Raw genomic sequence first — 20,056 nt, forward strand, 5'->3', positions numbered from 1 at the left:
AGCGTCAAGAAAAAGGCGGGCGCAACGCCGTGTTTTTAACAGCCGAGTGGCCGAGCTTGATGTCAATCAAATATATGCGCCCTCCCATTGGTGGAGCGCCTTAGCATTTATCGTGCCATCTCGTCGAAGCTGCTGCTGTGTAATCGCAGGTAACTTTCTTGCTATAGCCTTCCGCTGCGCAAGCTAGTGCGCGTAATACTCTCGCGTTTTGATGACCGCAGCTAAAGCAGACAGGACGTATACACTCATTTCGAAATATTAATCGCTTTTATGCACCCTAAACGCTTACAATCGCGATTCAACAAGGAAGAAATGTGGCCGTTTCCAAAAGGCGTTTGAAATCGGACACCGCTGGCGTTGAGGGCCTCACTCCGCGCGCGGAAGGATACGTTGTTGCGTCTGACAATGTGGACGGAGGAGGTGAAGATGTCTACGAGAAGAATGAAATCATCTCCTCAGTTGTAACAGGGAAAAAGGGAGGAAGACGCCAGATTAAGCGAGTAGAATAGATTTGTTTGCACACAGACTCGAGACACTGGAGCACACACGTGGAGGCGGACACTTGAAGAGCAAGCTTTCCGGGACAAAGAGGGGGCAGAAAGACGTTCCACGGCGCTCCAATGCGTCTGGTGCGCTGAGCTCGAAATTCTCCTCAACTTTTATGTTTTCCCCCCTCGCCGCTGTTCGCTTTTTCTTCGCCGCTCTTGGATAGCCGATACCCGCGGAGGAGAGGTAAAAATAACAACCAAACACCTTCTTTCTCGTCACCTTTCACCCCCAAAAGTTGCACGAATTCGACGGCTTTCCCCCCCATTGACACCCGCGCAGGACGCCTTGTGTTTTTTTCCGAAAACTTTTTCGGGAAGGCGGTTTTAAAGCTTCGCTCGTTCCATTTTTTGTCTGCTTTGACGAGCTAGCTTCGTGCTACTCCCCTGCCTCGACCGCTAATACGAATCCAAAAGACGTCTAAATATCCTTGTTTTGTTGCTTTTTCCGCCGTGCGTCTATGCTAGTTAGCATTTCGGAAAACACAACGTATAAGCTTGACGAGGCTATTTAGCTCAACTTTACATTTTGAGGCCTACTATCTGTGTCCCCCCCTGTTTTGCAAGACAAACTTTCCATAAGCTCTCTTTTGGTTGCCGTTAAACATTCCTCTATGGGAGCGAGTGGCCACCAGCGAGACTTTTAATTTTATTGCACATTTGGCAGGAAATTCCTCTCGCTCCCACCCCCACCGTCTCCCAACAGCCCCCACACCACCACCATAATGCGACTTGAACCCTAATCTGAGCGAAGGAAGTGTAAAGTTTGGTAGCCATTCTCCAAAAGGTGGCCTCCGTCTTTTATTTATTTGCCCCCCACCCCCTTTGAAAAAAGAAAATGTTGAATGGATTAGTTTTGGATGTGGAATTTATCCTTCCTTCTGGGTGCTTGTTGAGATAAGTCCTGTCCAAAGTGGACTTTATTGAACTTTTTTGACATTGTCCACTGGTGTAAACACTTTTGGTGTGCTGCTACCTGTAATTGTTTTGATTTGTGCAGCAACAAGTTATGATAGCAGTGTATGCCACCATCACATCTATATGCAGGGGAGCTAAGAAGTTTTAAGCAACTTGTAGGTATTTTCCTCATGCAAGATTTATAGGTTCAATTTGTTTTAATTGGCCGTTTTTGGCCCACGTGCCACAGGTTTGTGTTGAAGGCTTCTTTGTGGCTTCTTTGCCCTGTGTGTGGGGACTGACACAACCCCCCCTTTCTTAATCTGTTTGCTTGAAATATTGATCCACGAGTAGGCCAAGATGCCATTTTGTTAAAGCCCCCTCTTGCCCCTGTCGTCCATGTGCCTGAGTCTCTGTCGCACAGTGCTTGGGTAACATTTGAGACGAGCAAAAAGTTGGGACAGGCAACGAGAGGCATGCTCCTGGCTTATAGACACTCGGATCAGTGCATGTGTATGTGGTCACTTCCTTTCCATGTCTCAAGGTTAAAGTTTTGCCTGCCTGAGTTCGCCACACTTCAACAAGTTTGATGGTGGGCTATGACAGCAGCGGAGCGCGTTTGTTTGTTCGTTAATTCCCATCACACGTATCCCCTAAATGGATTTCAACGTGCCATAATTTACGCTGCCATCTTTATGTTATTGTTTTTTTTAATACCTTTTAGTACATGCTATTGTCTTATTACAAAACAAGCTGTGAAAGCACACCACCTGTTGGTGTCCAAGTGCCTTCATATGACCTCCCACCCCCCTTCCGTTTTTTTTCTTTTTTCTTCCTCCAAGCGTGGCTCAATCACGGCCCGGCACCGGAGCAAGAAAAATCCAGCATTGCCGCTCACTGTGTAGTTTGACAATTTTCTCTTCGGCGTTGACATATGTTAATTTGGTAATGACGTGTTTGCATATAGTCATTAGCTCTGCCTTTCACCCTTATTTCCTTGGGCTAACAATGGTCCTAATTATGTCTGTAATTGTAAATGTATGCGCTGCCTTTCATGTGGCTGTGATGGACGTAAGGTTGTGCTGGTTGCCTGAGTTGTGGTTTTAATAAAAGGGGGGAAAGTCTTGACACGAAGCCGCTTAATTTTCATAATTTTTACGGCAGTACGAGTTTTTACATTAACATGACACTTAGTGCCACAATGATGAATCAAATAACTAATAAACTGCCAACTCTACTTGCATTTGCGCACCAGGCCAGATCCCGCCTTTAAAGCCATACACAGTCATATTTAATGACTTCTGATTCAATCACTCCATTAATTGATGAAATCATCGGTGAAATACACGGTTCAAAAATATTTGATAGCTACGGTGTAAACTGAAATACTGAATGAAACTTTTCTATTAGAAAAAAACGTTTGCATTACAGTGAGACCCATTGAAGTTCTTGGCTCAAATTGTCACCTCTATAAAACTTTTGACAGTAAAGTTAAGACAATATATTAAGGTCAGTTGTGGAAGGGGGCGGAGTCTTGTGTTCTTTTGTAGTTTTTGTGGTCTTGTTGAGTTAGCCGTACTGTATCAAGTGACCTGGACAGATTAGTTTGGCGGTGGTTGGATGTGCCAGTGGCCGGCCCGTGTGACGTTGCGCCAGGTGACGTCACCAACGGGGCAGTTGTTGTACTAAGCAGCCAGGACAGACATGTGTGTACCACCGCCTTTATTAGTATACGCCCCAGTCTCTGTGAGTTTTTTTTTTTTTTTATGAGTTTGTAGTTTTTCTGTTTGCCCTCCATTTTAGATGTGATTTTTAGCAAGGCATACAAAACCAACATAAAAGAATATTGCACTTTTGCCAGGGTCTCCAGTGATCCGCAACCTCAGTTATTATCCCCCCAGTTCTCAAATTTAATTGTTTCCTTTATAAACTTTGCTTTGCAAAATGTCCCAGCTTCGGGACTTTCTGCTGCAATTATTTGTACCTGCGTGATACTAGAGCAAAGGAAAGTTTCAAAATTGTCACACTTGGTTTGCGTTTCTCTGTAAAAACAAAAAACATCCAAGTCGCTGATCCTCCAATTTTTCTACAGTTATAATATACCTCAAACATTTCACATTGTTGCTTTGGGATGTTGTATTGTATTTTGAATTACGAATGCCGTATGTTGGCAATAAAGCTGTTGTTAGTGTCAGAAAATGGCAGTAACTGATGTCATATGGCTGTTTCGGAAGTCACATATATAGGATGGAAAATCAACTTTATTCATCGTGCTTTGCGTTTTTACCATCATTATTCTTTTAGTTTCTTATTATTTTTAGTTTACTAGTCACATTAATGCTCGGTTGTGTCACCCTTGTCCTTGTGATTGCGAGTGCCCTTATTATCATTTATTAAAGTCCTGTATTTGCAAATCTCTCTCATAGGGTTTGTTAGAGACGCAAGGTTATGACCGAGCAGCAGCAAAGAATGGCTGCAGTGGGAACTGACAAGGAACTCAGCGACCTCCTGGATTTCAGCGCGGTAAGACAGCCAGAGTGCAGTCGGGATGGGTGGCACCGAGAAGAGAGGGCCGTGCAGGTGGGAGATGTCGGCGATAGAATTTCGGGTTTCCCCACTTGTCGATCTTAAATCGCTATCTGCATAATTGCACGAAATGAATTTGTCGCCGTTTGTCGAGGAGGAATTGTGATATTGTTCTGTATGGAAAGACGTACTTTAGTGGTATGAAGTTCTGAGATGTAATGTATCTTTTTTTATTGTTTGGAGTTTGGTTTAAATTTGAGCCTGAGACGACTTAAAAAGAAAACAAGTACAGTTGGCAGGATCAATGGCAAGCACTATTTTTTTTTCTTTACATTCAAGCTGTAATTGTGGCCACAAATGAATCTCATTTTTATTCCGCTAATCGCCATTTTAATAGCGGCATTATGTCATTTTTTGTTGCCCTGGGGAAAGCCTTTTGTCTGCAGCTAGAGTATTTCACATGATGGAGCGCTGCGGTCCACTTGAAAAAAAAAAAAAAAAGCGCCACACTCCCTGAAGGGAGTGTCTCATTAAACGGTGGAGTCCACCATCAAAATGTCCAGATTGATCGCCTGCCAATTTGTCACAGCAGATGTTCCGTCTACTGAATATGACACCGATAATTGGGTGAGAAACTGTCGAGGGTTGTACAAACAAGTTTCTTCCTCGTTTGTTCCTCGCGGCAGACATCCTCCCAAGGTTTGGACACGGAAGAAAGCGCGTGTTTAACGCATCTTACAAGACCTAATGGAATCAAAATATTTGCGTGGACCTGTTTTGTCGTCACGCCAGCTTGCGCTCTCATTTACGCGTCCTACTTTGAGGGGGGGGACAAGATGCCACGTACAGTCGGTAATTCGAGCCAAAAAGAAGCTTCGGTAACATCGCCCCCAAAAAAACGGAACTGGCATTAAAAAAAATTTTTGCTGCAAGCTCGCTGCAATTTTTTTTCATCCATTTATCTGGTATGCCATAAAGTGTAAAAAAGAATTCGCAGAGTGAGTGACAAGTGCACAATGTCGTTTATTAGTGGAAATAGGATGTGTGAAGTGTGCCCTCCTTTGCTTTTGATACTAACGCTATCGTTCCTCTTTTTGTCGTCCCCGCAGATGTTTGCGCCTCCCGTAGCGAACGGCAAGAACAGAACAATGACCCTCGCCAGCAGCCAGTTCAGCGGCTCGGGTAAGTTCCCGAGCACACACTTTGCTCTCGTGCCACTTTTCCACCTTTCTTTCTATGAATATGTGCGCTAAGAAGTTTAGCGACTGCTACCTAGCATTGCATATCATCACACGAAATTCAGCGTTGAAGAGCAGCTCTTTCTCTCTGACATTTTTGGTTCTTTTCCTTCTTAATGTGAAAATATTTGGAATACCATTGAGTGAGGATGTCTCTGTGGAACATCACACCTCACTGACCTTCAAATGTACTGAACGTGAGCGAGCTGTTATTTGCATTTTCTACCCAGGAAAGTGTTAACCTGTGTAAATATGAGTTATGCTCAAACATCTGTGCCATTATTTTGGATAGTCTGTATTATTTTCCAGTTTGAAAGTGCAAATGAGCCGCCGCTTAACCCCTGGACGTGCTTGAAGACTTCCAGCGAGTTTTTCTTTCTCGCCGAATGTTATTACTTAGTCATGTTACTTTGGTTCTTCTGTCACCCTGCCAACCTGCTGTGTGAAATCCAGTCACACTCCATGGTGTTCCCCAGAGTGAGAACTTGGCCACGCAGGAACAAAGGCAAAATTAAAAAAAAGGGGGGCTTATAGACTTGAAACGCCCCCCCTTCCCCATCAGCACTGCCACCCTGAAGTGTAAAACAGTCCTCCCCCAACCCGGCCGGCGCAGGCCTCTTATCCCCACTGATCTGCAGGAAATGGCGCGACTCAGGGACAATATGCCTCACCCCCATTTCGCCAACTCTTAAACTGGCCCAGCATGCAGTGAGTGGCCCAAGTGGAAGAGGGAGCTTGTTGAATAGAGGGATCAGCCCGTGGAAGGCACGATTCTGTTTGTTTCTATTACAGCGAGCAATTACTAAACACTGAGAAGTTAATTCCTTCACCCACCCCCCTCCCCCCCCTTTCCTCATTCTCGCGGCCCAAAGTGTGGCCCTCGTTCAATGACACCCATTTTAATGCGACACACTGCAAGCTGTCACCTTTGGAGATCCGGGGCACAATGCTGTTAAAATGCTTAGCCATGCAAATTCCTCACCAGGAAGTATTGGGAGTCTGGCTACATAGACGGCCACGTGCTGTAGCAACTAATAGAATGCTAAGATGCTATTAGGGATGGAACAAAATCGCATTTATCTCTCGTTACAGTATTGATATGACAACATCAGATATTAATAATCTTGTGGTTGTATTTGTAGCTAATTTATATATTTTTTTGTTTTTTTTATGTCCATGTATTTTTTGGGAAGGCTTTTATTTTGAATTTCCCAGCGTGTTGCTGTTGTGTTACCGCATGTGAACCACAGTGATGTTCATATTGCAGCCAGCAGTCAGTCCAATGCAGATTGTTGGGATAGTCGCCATTAGAAGAACAATGTCCACGCGTGACGTCACTTAAGCGGCTTGTATATTCAGTGACCCCGCAGCGCGGGAACGGGAGCAAGCAGCCCGGTGGCCCAACAGACCACTTCTATTCATTAACATAAAAGTACTCCGAGGGGGCGCTAATTGCATTAGCTGTCTTTCTCCCCCTTCCTCAAGAGCCAGTGAGCGTGTGTGTGTGGAGAGCCCTGGCAAAGAAGATGTGGGATGTTTGAGGAGTGGCAGTCGTGTGACGTACGTGCTGGTGGGAGTGGTGGGAGTGGGCCAAGCACGCAGAAAGGCAGGCGTCCTCTCCGTCACCTCTGCAGCTGCTGGCAATGTCTCCAACCCCCTTCTCTCACACACACACACGCACACACACACACACACACACGCTGGATGTGACCACCTCACTTGGCCTGGATCACAACAACTTTTGTCAATTTACATCATGTGGTCTTGCAGTGGCTCTCATGCTAGCTGCGTTGTTGACGGCGTCTCAGTTTTGTCTCAATTTCTTCACGAGCCCCAAAGTATTGGCTGTGACCTCAAAAGCAAAACGATTGGAGTTACACCTTTTATCTCGATCTCCGTGAAAACCCAAGTTCCTCCCTGGCCCATGTGCCAATCAACAAACGGCCATCAAAACGTAGCCTTGTGAGATTAATGCTTGGGGGAGGTAATCATTAGCCTGACTCCACTAACATTGCAAAACTTTATGGCTACTGAACACACTTGCACCAATAACAAGCAAGGCCTAGATTTTTTTTTTTAGTTTTTAATTTAAAGTAATCTCTCTTTTCTGAGTGAGTTTGTGTTTTTGTTTGTTTTTTTTAAAGATGAGCTCATCCAAATGTTCACGTTTTTCAAGTTCACATGCGCACCTATACTGAACAAATCTTGAACACAGTGTACACATTCATGACAAACAGTCAACAACAATAGAAAGATCTCTTCTCTTGGCAGGCAAAGTGTCATTGGCACCTCCGCGGATCTCCACCTTGTTTTTAATTGCCTTGGAGTTAATTAGCCCAGTACGTGTGAAACAATGTTGTCAGACTGCGCAGCCATGCTACCACTCCACTTTCCACTGCTTGCCAAGCAAACGGAGGCGTCCTGGGTGGCGCGCTGGGGCATCCAAAACACGACGATTGTTCGGACTTTATGCTCTTAACTTATTGGCCTGGCAAAGCTTCTTCACATGCGGGATGCCGGGATTCTTTTTTTTTTTTGTTTATCGCCTTCAACGATGTCCAAACTGCCATTTAATAAAGTTGCTCTCCAGTGACAGTGATGCAAGTCCACTTTATTGAACATGATAATAGTCTTGGATATTTTGGCACTATTTTTAGAACTGGCGAGGTTTCCCGACTTGCAGCGTTAATACCAAACGGGTGATGTAAACCTGTGCTGCTCGCGCATTGGCCCAGCAGGTCATCACTGTTGTCATCCGAGCGAGAGATGTTGCTGCGCTTTAGCTCCGATTACGGCAGCTCCGATTCTTCTGACTCTCATTGTTGTTCTAGTTTTTTTGCCGGCTGGTTACAAACGATGCCTTACATCCTTTCCGCCGTGCTATTTTGGAAAACCCGACCTCCCTGGCAGGATGCGTCGTGGTTGACCACAACCTTTCTAATTTTACAACAAAGAAGAAAAATATGTTACACATGAATCCCTCGGTCGCTCGAATGTGTTTTTCCTGCCTGTCGTCTGCTGTTGTGCGTTTGATGGCGGCGCTTTTATTAGTGCTGTGGCCTTTCCGCTGAGGCTGATCCTCTGAGGTCTCCCTCATCCGTGCCACTTGCACGGGCGCCATAGATCACGGCTGTCGCGGCGTGTGTAGGTGCTTGCACCGCTCTGTTAGTCTCATCACTCATTCCCGCGCTCGTCAGCCGGGCTGCTGATCTCGCCCAGACCCCTCAGCCCCCCCCAAACCCGTTCACTACTCCCTCCGCTTTCTCACACATACATTTTTTTAATTAGGCAAAAAAATCAAAGAAAACATGAATATTCATAAGGAAGCTGCATTAATATGCACAATTATGCAAATCAGTATGCAATTAAGCCTTGCGTCTCCAGAGAGCCTGGATAGCATTAGTGCACAAGACGGGGAGAAGAGGATGATGGGGGTATTTTGAGGAGTTTTCAGCTTCACCAGCCTTTTGGCTTTGTGTTTCCTTTGTGTTGCACATGGTGTCTGTCGTTTTTTTTTTTTTTTTTTTTTGCCACTGTGTCTCATTTTGGATTGTGTCCATCTCACTTAAAGTAATATAAGTTTGCTATATTGCACTTGGGAATGTTTAATTTTTCTCATTTCCAGTGGCTGTAATGAAAGCTAATGACTACATTAACAGACTTTCCTGTGTTTTTTTTACGTTACATGGCATCTTAAAAGCAACAGCGGCTTATTTGCTCGTTAGTGATTCTCTCATGGTTTTCGTGTGTGCCCATTATGGCCACTTAAGGAGCTAAAATGCTGAGTGCAACATGATGGCACAGTCCCTTAATGTTATTCCGACCTCAATGACACATCCATTAATAAAAATTTTGAGGCTTTGTTTGCTGTTCTCTGACGCGTGTTCATTTTACTGCTCTAAACAAAATGTGTGTTGTTGTTTGATTTTTTTTTTAGCACTAGATGAGCGCAGCAGCTCTGGATCCTGGGGTTCGGCGGAACAGAACAGTCCTTCTTTCAGCCAAGGACGGGTAAGCTCGAAATGGAATTTTGTGATATTGCATGTTTTTTTTTTGTGTGTAAATCACCGCTATTGCCAATCACGCACACACACCAAGCATCAAGGCAGCGGAGTCACGCCGCATTTCTACTTTGTTCCTGATAACCTTGGCTCCAAATCATTCTTTGGCAAGCCATCTAGTTGCCCAAAACCTCTGTGGAAACCCACTGGTAATTCCTGCCTCACATCTGCCGTTAACTACCTTGGCACCACTCTCTGTAGAAATAAGAAACACAAGCTGAGGTACAAGCGACATTGCTTTGATTCGCCCGCGTCGATAATCAAGAAAGTTGCTCCCAATCTCCCAAGCTGATGCAAATTTGTTTGGCATTCGTCCTGTGAGTTAAGCAGAGGGGAGGGTAACTGTGAAGCCCAGTAGGTGTGCCAACACAATGCGGAAGGCCCCGGAAGTGTGCTTGTCATGCCTGTTGAGCTTAAATGTTTTCATCTTGCAGGGCTACGCAGAAGGATCCCACTACAGTGAACATGAAGGCTTGGCCTCTCCTTTTATAAGTTCGGGGATTGCAGGTATAATTTGCAGTTTGTGAAGTTCAATTTGCCATTTTTGTGTGTGTGTGTATATATATATATTTTTTTCTACAAATTTAATTCCCCATTTATGTAAACTATATGTTAGGAATGTTTATTTAAGACTAGATTTTTTTTTTCTCATTGCGCGTGTGTACGCCTGTGTGTGTCCATTGGTTGAGTGTCAGTGCAGTGAAGCGGAAACCTTCCCCAGGGTTTTATCTGGCAGGCAGCTTGATTCAACTGAGCGTACTAAAACGAAGGGGGAAGGCCATCTCTGGACTTTAATTTAAAAAAAAAAAAAGAAGAAAAAAAAGTTTTGTTAGTGTGCGCAAATTTTTGCATCTGGCCTTTGTTTTGTTGTAACGCATGGACATGAATTGATCTTTCAGGTAAAAATGAGCGGCCTTCATACTCTCCCTTTCCAAACCAGGTAAGTTGCACAATTCAGTTTTGTTTATTTATACAGTAAATGAATGAGGCACGGGACAGTACTATGTGCTGCAAGCAAAAAGTTTTAATTCTGTATTTGGAAAGTCATGTTTTGAGCTGCACACTGAAAGTGTTTCTCGGTGCTCAGATTTCCACCAGTGCAAAAAACTCTTTCAAAACTATCAAATTTAAGATTGGTCTGGCCTTCGCTTGCCCATTTATTTTATTTTTTCTAGCCGAGAGTCCTCAAATGTTGCAATGAGAGTGGCTTACCACTCATGATATCAGATCAGCTTGATCGGCGCACACAACTTCACATCATCGTGAATGCTAAATGTTCAGACTCCACTCTTTGTGTTGGCAGCCTGGTTTTCTTCCAAGTGAAATTGCAATGCCAAGCCCAGATGCCATGTCCCCCTCTGGCCTGAAATCAGGCTCCCAGTTTTACCAATCCTACCCAAACAATCCGCGGAGGAGGCCGCCTGATGGAGGCTTGGGTAAGATAAAGCAACGGATCACATCCTAGAAATCTCTGTGATTTAGATGCCAAATTGCATTGTTGTGCTCGCTTCCCTTTTAATTAAAACACACACGCATACATTGAATGCCTGGCAACATTTTCTTTCTCCGACAGTCACACACAAACTGTAGCCGACCCGACAAGATAGCGCACCTGTGCTGACGTCGATACTTGCATATTGTCTCACGTTTACATTTTTCTTTCTTTCCTCTGTCTGGGCGCATGCAGACTCTCAGCCAAAGAAGATTCGGAAACCCCCTGGCCTTCCTTCGTCGGTGAGTCCTTCTTTCTTCCTCTCACTCTTTGTATACAGACCCTCTCACTTCTCCCATTCTCTCTCGCCCCCTCCACACACACGCCTTGCTTTCTGCTCTCCGCTTGAGCAGTTCTGTGACAGACGGGGTAAAGACCCACAGTGAGCTGACATCAACATTTATCAAGCTCAACTTCTCCTACGTGTGTTTTGAGGCTTGCATCCATTCGCCATTCTCTCACTCGCATCTCTGAAGATGATGATTAAACTGTTGCGTTGACATTTTTCCAGTGGGCTGTTAAAGCCCGACTTTGGGTCCAGGCAGCTGATGGCGCTTGTGTGCGCGTGACGCAGCACACATACTTGGAAATGCAAGTCATGTTCACATGTTTGACCATACAGTCAGCGAATCGGCAGTTGCCCACATCACTCGCCTTTTTATAGGCTGTCGAGTTTAGTCTTGTGTGCTAATTACCACGCGGCCTAGCCGCACCTCTTCAACGACTGTAGTTCATTTTCAGGTTGGCACGATTGCTACTTGGTGATTGTCTGTTTGTTTCACTGTGCCCAACCTAGCAAATGTTCTTTGTTTACACTTTTTCTTGCCTCCCAATTGCTGAATGGGAGGTTGGCAGATAATAATAAAGATCAATTGGTCTTTATAATCCCAATTAAGGTTTTGATCTAGATTTCATATGATTGGGTTGTGCGTCTAATGTTTTTGTTACATGAGAATTTGCTTGCCTATGTTTTTTTTTCTTTCTCAGAGCGCGGAGGAAGCTGATTTTCCTGGTCGGCCAGGTCACAAATTGCATAGCCATGGGTGCATAATGTGACACGAGTTTAAATCTAGCGTAAACACTCTGTATTTTGTCTCTTATTGTCGCTGTGAAATGGATTCAGTGCAGCCTCCAGCATTGATTAGGAAAGCGTGCGTCAGATGGATGAATGGCAATTTCATGTCACAGCAGAGTGCGTCATGTTTATGCCCCAACCACACTGTTCTCCCTCCACCTGTGGGTGCTGGCCGTTTGAAGTGGCTGCCGACGTACATACCTCTGCGTCTGTATCTCACATGTCACCACCAGCCCGCGTTCTCACCGTCTGAACCTCAGTCATTCTCCTGCGGTGTGAACGGCGGCCGCGTGGTTTCAGCGCGAGATGTCTGTGTGAATCCCCTCCCCCCGCCGCTTCGGTCAGCCCGCACCTACGCCGCAGCGCACCATGGCCTGGGTGGGCCTCCCCCCTACGAGTGACCCAGTTGTGCGGCACGGTGCTTGCGAGGCGAGGGCTCTTAGCCCCCCATGTCTGAGCCCAGATTAATGACCGCCAATGATCCTGCGCTTCCACACTGCCTCCATGCCTGCCTGGCGTGGACACCCTATGCCAAGCCTTGTTGTACGTATCAGGAAATGCTCTCCTTGTTAAGACCAATCATGCTTCATTTGCACTCTTCCCTCCGAGACGCAAAGGTGAAGGAACCCCATCCCTGTTGGCCATTAAACTAACCACAATGATGGTGTGGTGGAAGAATAAAGTACTTTGAGTTGAGTTGGACCTTAATCTGAATCCACTCCCACTCGCAGAAACCCCTTTTGTGCTCTCATAACCCGAATTGCATTAAAGCCCTATTAGTTGAGGATTTTAGCCTCGAAATCTCTTTTCTTCTCCAATATAATTACGCCGCATCCCGCCAGTCATTGTGTCATTCTGTTGCCATCTAGAGCAACAGGATTCACATGACATTGTTCTCCACCAAAGAGCAACTCAAAAGCCCATTGTTAAATGAAGCCGTCTCAGTCGTGGTTTTTTTTTTTTCCTCCTGAATTAACAGCGATCATGTTAAATCCCCCGTTTCCTTCACACTCCCCTGGCCATATCAAGCTTTGTTTAAGTCATTTAGATTACCTTCTACCGGCCCCCTCCCTCAACACCCCTTATCTATCTACCCATTTCATAAATCATCAGGGTCCTCATTTTTTTTTCCCCTCAATTGCCCCCCCCTACCCACTGCAGTCGCTCTCTGACTGGATCCCAGCCCCCATCGCTCTCTCTCTCTCCCTCGCTCCGCTCCCTCCTTCCCTCCCCTCGCTCCTTCTCCTCAGCCCAGCTGCCTGTGGAGTTGGATGTGGTCCAGGAACAGGCAGATGGCTCTGTAATTAGAAGTGCATCTCTCCATTCCCTTTCCACTTCTCCCTGTTAAATCAAATTACAGAAAAAACATCCCTTCTCTGGATTAGCATTCTTTGCAGCGTAGCAGCCATTCTTCTTCTCTTCCTGTATTCTGCCATATGCAACGCAATCGGAAAGGGGGGGGGGCAGTCTGAGAGGTCGCTGAGGAATCTGACAAACTGGGGATTCCTCATAGCTGTGGAACTAGTGCAGAAAATCTCAGCAGGCAGGAACTGGAGTTGTGTCTCATCGTGGTTGTCACCTGTGATCCCCTCTAGAAGTCAACACCGAGAGAAAGTTAGGGTGCTTCTTTCAGAAAATGGCAGGCGTGTGGAAGCACTGCTTTGGCTCTTTGTGGCGTGGCACACACTACGCTACGTGTGTGTGCGCGCGTGTGTTTCTAGGGAGGGCTGCTGGCCAGCCAGTGTGATGTCATTGGGGTCCTGGGAGGAAGAGGAAGCGCTCGCTGTGCACCGGGATCCGAGCCTTAGCCGTGCCCAGCGTGCCATGGCCGTTGCGTTTCCCCCCCAGGCGAGGAGCCTGCGTGCGGACTCACTCTCGCCATCTTGTGGCCCTGTTGAAGCTAACATCCCAAAATACTAAAAGCCGAGCCTCATCGTTACTTCTCTCTGTGCTTGTTTAGGTGTATGCGTCCACATCCGGTGATGAATACACTCGAGACAATGGAGGTTATCCGAGCGGTAAACCCGGTGCGGTCTACCCGGGCTCTTTCTACATGCAAGGTAGGAACAAATTTTATATTACTTTTGCTGATCTTGCATCATGAGGCTGAATTTTTCCAACCCTCCGCAGAAGACCTTTGGTCATCTACTGGCTACTCGGCGATGCTGGGCAACTCACCTCACATTGGACCAGCAGGTTCCTTCTCATCACTGAACTCGCAAGACAGGATGGTTGGTCGACCTTCACTTCTATCACATATTTGCCACAATATTCACTGTTTGTGCCATATGAGGACCTAATGTACCCTTTCCCTGCGTCTGTGCACACAGAATTATCCGCTGCACGGCAGCGAAGTCAATGGCTTCCATCCCGCCCCCACCACCTACAACCACACGCCCGCCATCAACGGAGAACCCATCATGGGTAAGAAGCTAATTCCTAAAATGTTTTGGTTTATTGGGGCTTTCAAACAGAATACTTGACTCGCTTGTATTTGTTGCAGCAGGCACCCGAGCCACCACGGCAGGCAGTTCTGGGGATGAAATCGGAAAGGCTCTCGCCTCGGTGAGCTTTGTAGTTCACTGATATGCATGTAGAAAATACTTGGCAAGCTCCACTTTAAATTCACTGACTTAAAGTAATGGCTCTGAAAATTCAGTATTAAGTAGTTGTCCCTTTTTTTTTTGTCAAATTATTTTATTTCAGATTTATCCGTCAGACCACAATAGTAATAACTTCCCCTCAGCTCCGTCTACTCCAGGGTCTCCTCAGGCTATTGCAGGTAAACTGTCACTCTCCAACATGTTCATAAAGCAATCATGTTGGAAGATCTTTAAAAATTTGGGCAACCCTAAATGTTGTTTATAACAGATATGCCTCAACAGCGCCCTCTGGTGTAACATTAAGAATGACCATGTATCGCTAATGTTTTTCTACGCAGGAACTCAGTCCCAGTGGCAAAGACCCACCACACCCAACTTTGAAGGGCAACCACATGCACTGGTATGCTAAAAAATTAAAAGATAATATTGAATATTAGTGTACCTAGTTTATAAAAAATAAAAAAAATGTCAACCTCTGGACTCACTCTGTCTGTATTTTTGTAGCAAAGTAAAATGGAGGACCGTTTGGAGGAGGCAATCCATGTGCTCCGGAACCATGCTGTAGGCCAAGGCCCCGGCTTAGATGGTGCCCACCCCGACATCCACAGCCTTCTGTCGGCAGTACACAACGGGGGACTTGGATCCCTCTCTCCAGCTTTCCCAAATGCCAGCCTCGCTCTCAGCAACAGACATCCTGCGATGGTGAGCCACCTACTAGCTTTTCCCTTTGCATCCTCACATGCATCAAGGAAATTCCATCATGGTTTATCTCATATATAAACTATTGATATATTGTAAAAATGAAAAAATCGACTGTCATTATAGGTTTTGCAGCATATTTTTCAATTTCTATCCTCTTTATTGGAGTCTTGTATTCTGTTTCAAAGGAGGTCAAAGAATGATGAAACTCTTGATGTGGTTCTTGTACAACAAATACTTTATGCCACCTAGTGGACAGTTGTTAAAGTGTAAGCAAATGGAACTTATACTGTCTTAGATAATTTAGTTGTGCTGAGTTAATTTTATTTTATAAACTTATTGTATATATTGACTGTAATGATGACTTTGCTACTGCGTCTGCATAATATAATCGTGATAAGACTATGGCGCATTTCGACGAGTGTACAAATTGGGTTTATGCCGCCGACGCTGCCAGGAATAGGACAAGGTCTCCTGTACTTTACAATGGAAAAGTAGCTTCAGATGTATTGACATCACCATTTTGTCCTCCTCACACAATTAATGATAGCCACTCATCCATCCAGCTGTCTGTCAAACAGGGAGGGAAACATGAGGAGCCCACTGGCCTTCCACCCAGCAGCACACTTCTGCACGGTCATCACGCGTCCGGGTCCACGCCGTCAGTTGGCCAGCCGGAAGGCTTCAGCGGTAAGTCGGACCCGAGTTCAAAATAATGTCGCCCGAGTGCAAACACGTCACATCACACACACTTGTGCTTGTCCAGGTCTTCCCGGTGGGCTCGCGCGCTCCACGCACTCCTCCAGCAGCTCGGACATCAAAAGAGAGGATAAGGAGGACGATGAAAACTCATCCTCCGCGGACAAATCAGACGACGAAAAGAAGGAGTCCAAAGCAGCACGCAGTCGAGCAAGGTAGGTGGTTCATTGTCAATCGTACCGTTTCTTAAAGCTTGTTATAAGATGGAGATTTTCTTTTTTGTCCCCCACAATCTAAAAGTTCTTGTTTTTTTTGTCCCCCACAATCTAAAAGTTCCTGCTATCGGTCTCTCATAAAGGGCGTCGTCATAAGTCGCATTTAAATCGAATCCTGTGTCGCCCTGGTTGGCAATGTTAGCTGTTTAATGCTGTTGACATCCCCCCTCCCTTTATGTCACAATTTTCAGAAAGGAGGCGTTGACCCTCCAGATGCTCTCTAGCCTTTCAGACCCGAAAGATGAGTAAGTTTCTCAAGTAGAAAATCCCTTTCTTGTGCTTTGTGGGCTCCTCCTTCACGTCCATGCAAAGCCCGCTGTCGTGCAGCTGCGTCTGAAGCTGCCTAAAACGTGATCGATCGCCCATGTTGACGTTTAGAATATGTGATCCCGAGCCATTTTATTCTCATTGGATTAGAAATAATAAACTGTGTTTTCTGAAAATGTGGAATTGATTTGTAAATTGCAGCATGTCAGATGCTGTTTTTGACTGAAATGTGTTTTGCTGCTTCCAGATATAGGTGCAAAATGTCGCCCATTTTGGTTTGTTTCAATGTTCAGCGCATTCACCGTCTCCATCTCCTTCCAGTCAGGACAACGAAGAAGACGACGAGGACCTCCCGCCCGAGGTGAAGATGGAGCGCGAGCGGGAACGGCGAGTGGCCAACAATGCCCGCGAGCGCCTGCGAGTACGGGACATCAACGAGGCCTTCAAGGAGCTCGGCAGGATGTGCCAGCTGCATCTCAGCCACGACAAACCTCAGACCAAACTTCTCATCCTGCATCAAGCCGTCAACGTCATACTCAATTTAGAACAACAAGTCAGAGGTCAGTTTCCCTGGCAGCTGTAAATGTTGGTTTACTTGTTTCTTTGAATTTGTCACCAATTCACTTCTTTACTCTTGTTGGTTCAGAGCGCAACCTTAACCCCAAGGCAGCATGTTTAAAGCGCCGTGAGGAGGAAAAGGTGTCCGGGGTGGTGGGTGATGCGCCCATGCAGCTCTCAGGAGGCCACCCAAGTATTGGAGGAGATGGCCACAATCCAGTTGGCCACATGTAACACCAGGTCGGTCTTCAATTAAATGTTGACTTAATGTGCAACACCATTTGCTATGCATGCTAACATTAATTGAAAAACAAGCGGAAAAAGAAATTATGTGGGAAGAGGATTGAGTAAAACACCATTGAATGCTTACTCAGGTGAAATTTTGGCCTGGTTTAATTTTTTGGGTGACTTTAGAAGTTCTGCTGTCTTTAGCTTTGCTTGTTTAAAACATAGTGCTGTCTTTTTTTTTTTGCAGATGTGGTAGTGTTTCCTTGGCTCTCAGAGGATGTGGCCTTAACAGATTTCTTCCACCTGTTAACTCTCAGTGGGTGTGTGTGTGTGCGCGTATGTGGACATGTCTGTGTATTGTCCGTTCAAGTTTCAAGACGCGCACACGCACACATACACACACATGCAAACTGCCAAAATGGACACAGCCTGTTTGTCGCACTCCCAACCATGACTACAAGCTCAAATGTGAAGAACTTTTCTTTTTTTTTTTTTTTTTTGCTTTTATATAGTATATATATAATTATATATATATATATCTGTACAAAAACTTTGACTTTTTGGTTTCCTCAATACGATTTAACGCCAGAACCTTTTTTTTTTTTTTTTGTCCTGCCACAATTTGGGACTTTTGACACACTGCCGAGAGTTGCTCTGGTGAACGGGAAAAAGGAAGAAGAAACACAAATTGAATCATGGATTTGTGCCTCAATGTTACACCATGTTTTCTATTTGACATTTAAGCAAATTGCTTTACATGTGAGGAACATTTATTGTGAGGGATTGCTTATGTGTATGAGCAATTATTTTTTAATGTATGTCATTCCCAGTGTGATGGTACAGTCTTACATATGTTATGTAACCAAGCCCATATTTGAATTTTTTCTTTTTTTAAATCAGCAATTGTTTGAGGAGGCCATGAAATCCAAGGTGGCCATTTCTGGACAATTCACATGCAGCATTCTTGAGGGAGAACCGCTCGTATCGTAGAGAGCATCTGGACACCCTGGAATTAAGGACTCTTGATTCTGGGAAGCATATGAATTGTCACCACTTAACAGTTCTTCCTCTTTTCATTTCTCCTTTTTTTGGGACAACAAATTGAACTGTTAAAGCTGTTGTCGTGACTTCAGGTGTCTCTACTGCTTTGCCACTAAAGCGCACACAAACAAGACAAAGCACAGTTGTGTAAAGTGTCCAGTTGGGTGGAAAGACAAAAGAAGCCATTTTAGGTGCTCACGGAGAGGAGGGCGCATCTTTGAAATGGCTCACCGACAATACCAGCGAGTTTGAGGACTGGTTTATTTGCCCCACCCCTAAATTGATACTCTGGAAGAAAGAAAGAAAAATCTCTGTTTTGTTTTTTTTCTATGGAGGAAAGACAACCTTTTTGGCGTCACTGAGGCTTTCTTTTCCGGAAATGAGCATTCCCACTGAATAAGCACCCCTCGCCCTCCTCCTCCGCCCCCTAAAGAGAAGTGTGACGCTTACATTCACTCCGTACGTTACTCTTGATGCGTTTCATTTTTCAAAAATTTAAATATATATAAAAATATATATTTTTTGTTAGCCTATACATTGTAGATTTTTTTACGTAAATGGCAATATTAGTTTGAAGTTTAGAGTGTATTGTAGATGAATTTACAAGGGGATGTTGGACACAAATTGAAACAGGGCGGCAGAGGAAAGGCTGTTAGTTTTTAATTCACGTTTGAGTTGAAGAAGGCTACTCGGATGAATTTTCTTTACCTTTTTGGGGGGGCACTGAGGATAAACGTGGAGTCGGTGTGGGTGAACAGTAAATATGCAACTGGTTCTTTGAATGTAGCCACCATACTTAATGTGGATCGCCTTCATTTGTCAGTGGATTTTGTTTTTCATTTCACCCTTCTCCCGCCCACTGAAAAACATGTCATGGAGGCAGATGTCAGCCATTTTGGCGTGAGATGATGGCTAACAAGGAGAACAAATCAGTGTTATTGTGATATTATTCCCATGTCATGTTGTCAAAGTGTCCTACCATATGTAATCACAGATGGCGGGTAGAGTGTTTTGTTAGGTTTTTTTTGTTTTGTGTTTTGTTTTTTGTACAAGATGAAGAAAAAGAAGACCTATACAAATTAACAGTGTGGCCTTTTCATCCTCAAGACTTAACGATGTCATAAAGGGAGAGTGATACCTTATCAGTGCCTGAACTTGTATTTTTCATTTACGTTTGTCAACCATATCATTTCATTTATCATGGAGATTAAAAGAGGTACTTGTTCATTCCCCCACCCTCCCTTCTCCTAAATGCTTTTTTCAATTTTTCAGGAAGAAGTTTAAAGTTATGTTTTTTTTTCTTTCACTGTATCTAGTTGAAATAAAATAAAGTAAATGTTACGTATATCTTGTTTTATTGCTTTTGTTTTCTAACTGGATTCAACTCATCCAAACTGCTGTTTCATGGGTCCAAGTATTTGACCGGGCATCAACTTTTGGCGTGTGACACACATTAACATGCTTTTCAACATAAGGAATTTTTTAAAGTAGATATGGAGAAGCTTTCTGCATTTTCTGTACCTTTGTGCTGACTTTCCATGATCAATGCTGTTTAAACCTCTTTGTGGTGTGGGAGGTGATTTTTTGTTTTGTTTTTAAATAAGGTGTTACTTATTTCATTTATTTTCTTGAGCATTATTAAAAGACACATTCATAAGTGACGTGTGGAGGGAGGACATGACACACTCCAGCAGGCCCCACAGACCCTCAGAGTGCCTCTCTTGAAATATATATAAATATAGTTGAGAACTGTCCTGTATATAACAGTAATGTAGCAATAAATGTTCCAATTTTAATATCAGATTATACCTTTCTTCCTATGTCTGTTTTTGGGGGAAATTGTGAACATTGA

At 44.6% G+C, this 20,056-nt stretch overlaps 1 protein-coding gene across 11 annotated transcripts; it reads left to right on the plus strand.

The window, feature by feature from the left end:
- The first annotated feature begins 187 nt into the window (after positions 1-187).
- Positions 188-20,010, plus strand: tcf3b (transcription factor 3b). Of its 11 annotated transcripts, none has more exons than XM_037249219.1 (21): positions 189-732; positions 3,869-4,022; positions 5,078-5,150; positions 9,144-9,217; positions 9,702-9,774; positions 10,167-10,207; positions 10,571-10,703; positions 10,955-11,001; positions 13,795-13,894; positions 13,965-14,065; positions 14,165-14,258; positions 14,341-14,399; positions 14,541-14,616; positions 14,776-14,837; positions 14,942-15,139; positions 15,703-15,826; positions 15,903-16,050; positions 16,302-16,355; positions 16,699-16,937; positions 17,024-17,175; positions 17,411-20,010. In XM_037249219.1, the coding sequence occupies exons 2-20, from the start codon at positions 3,891-3,893 to the stop codon at positions 17,167-17,169; spliced, it is 1,974 nt and encodes a 657-aa protein (XP_037105114.1). In that variant the 5' UTR covers positions 189-732; positions 3,869-3,890; the 3' UTR covers positions 17,170-17,175; positions 17,411-20,010. The 11 variants fall into 11 exon arrangements, with proteins under 11 accessions (XP_037105124.1, XP_037105114.1, XP_037105116.1 ...); XM_037249218.1 differs by having other exon boundaries at positions 192-732; positions 14,338-14,399; XM_037249224.1 differs by having other exon boundaries at positions 193-732; positions 3,869-3,965.
- Positions 20,011-20,056: the final 46 nt, after the last annotated feature.

The sequence above is a fragment of the Syngnathus acus genome, chromosome 4, assembly GCF_901709675.1.
Source record: "Syngnathus acus chromosome 4, fSynAcu1.2, whole genome shotgun sequence".
Classification (NCBI taxonomy): Eukaryota; Metazoa; Chordata; class Actinopteri; order Syngnathiformes; family Syngnathidae; genus Syngnathus; species Syngnathus acus.

Bases quoted from the DNA above. Each gene is read 5' to 3' on its own strand.
- tcf3b (XM_037249218.1), top strand. From the start codon at position 3,891: ATGACCGAGCAGCAGCAAAGAATGGCTGCAGTGGGAACTGACAAGGAA. The intron at 5,151-9,143 runs GTAAGTTCCCGA...TTTTTTTTTTAG, and splicing joins CAGCCAGTTCAGCGGCTCGG to CACTAGATGAGCGCAGCAGC. The intron at 11,002-13,794 runs GTGAGTCCTTCT...GTGCTTGTTTAG, and splicing joins CCCCTGGCCTTCCTTCGTCG to GTGTATGCGTCCACATCCGG.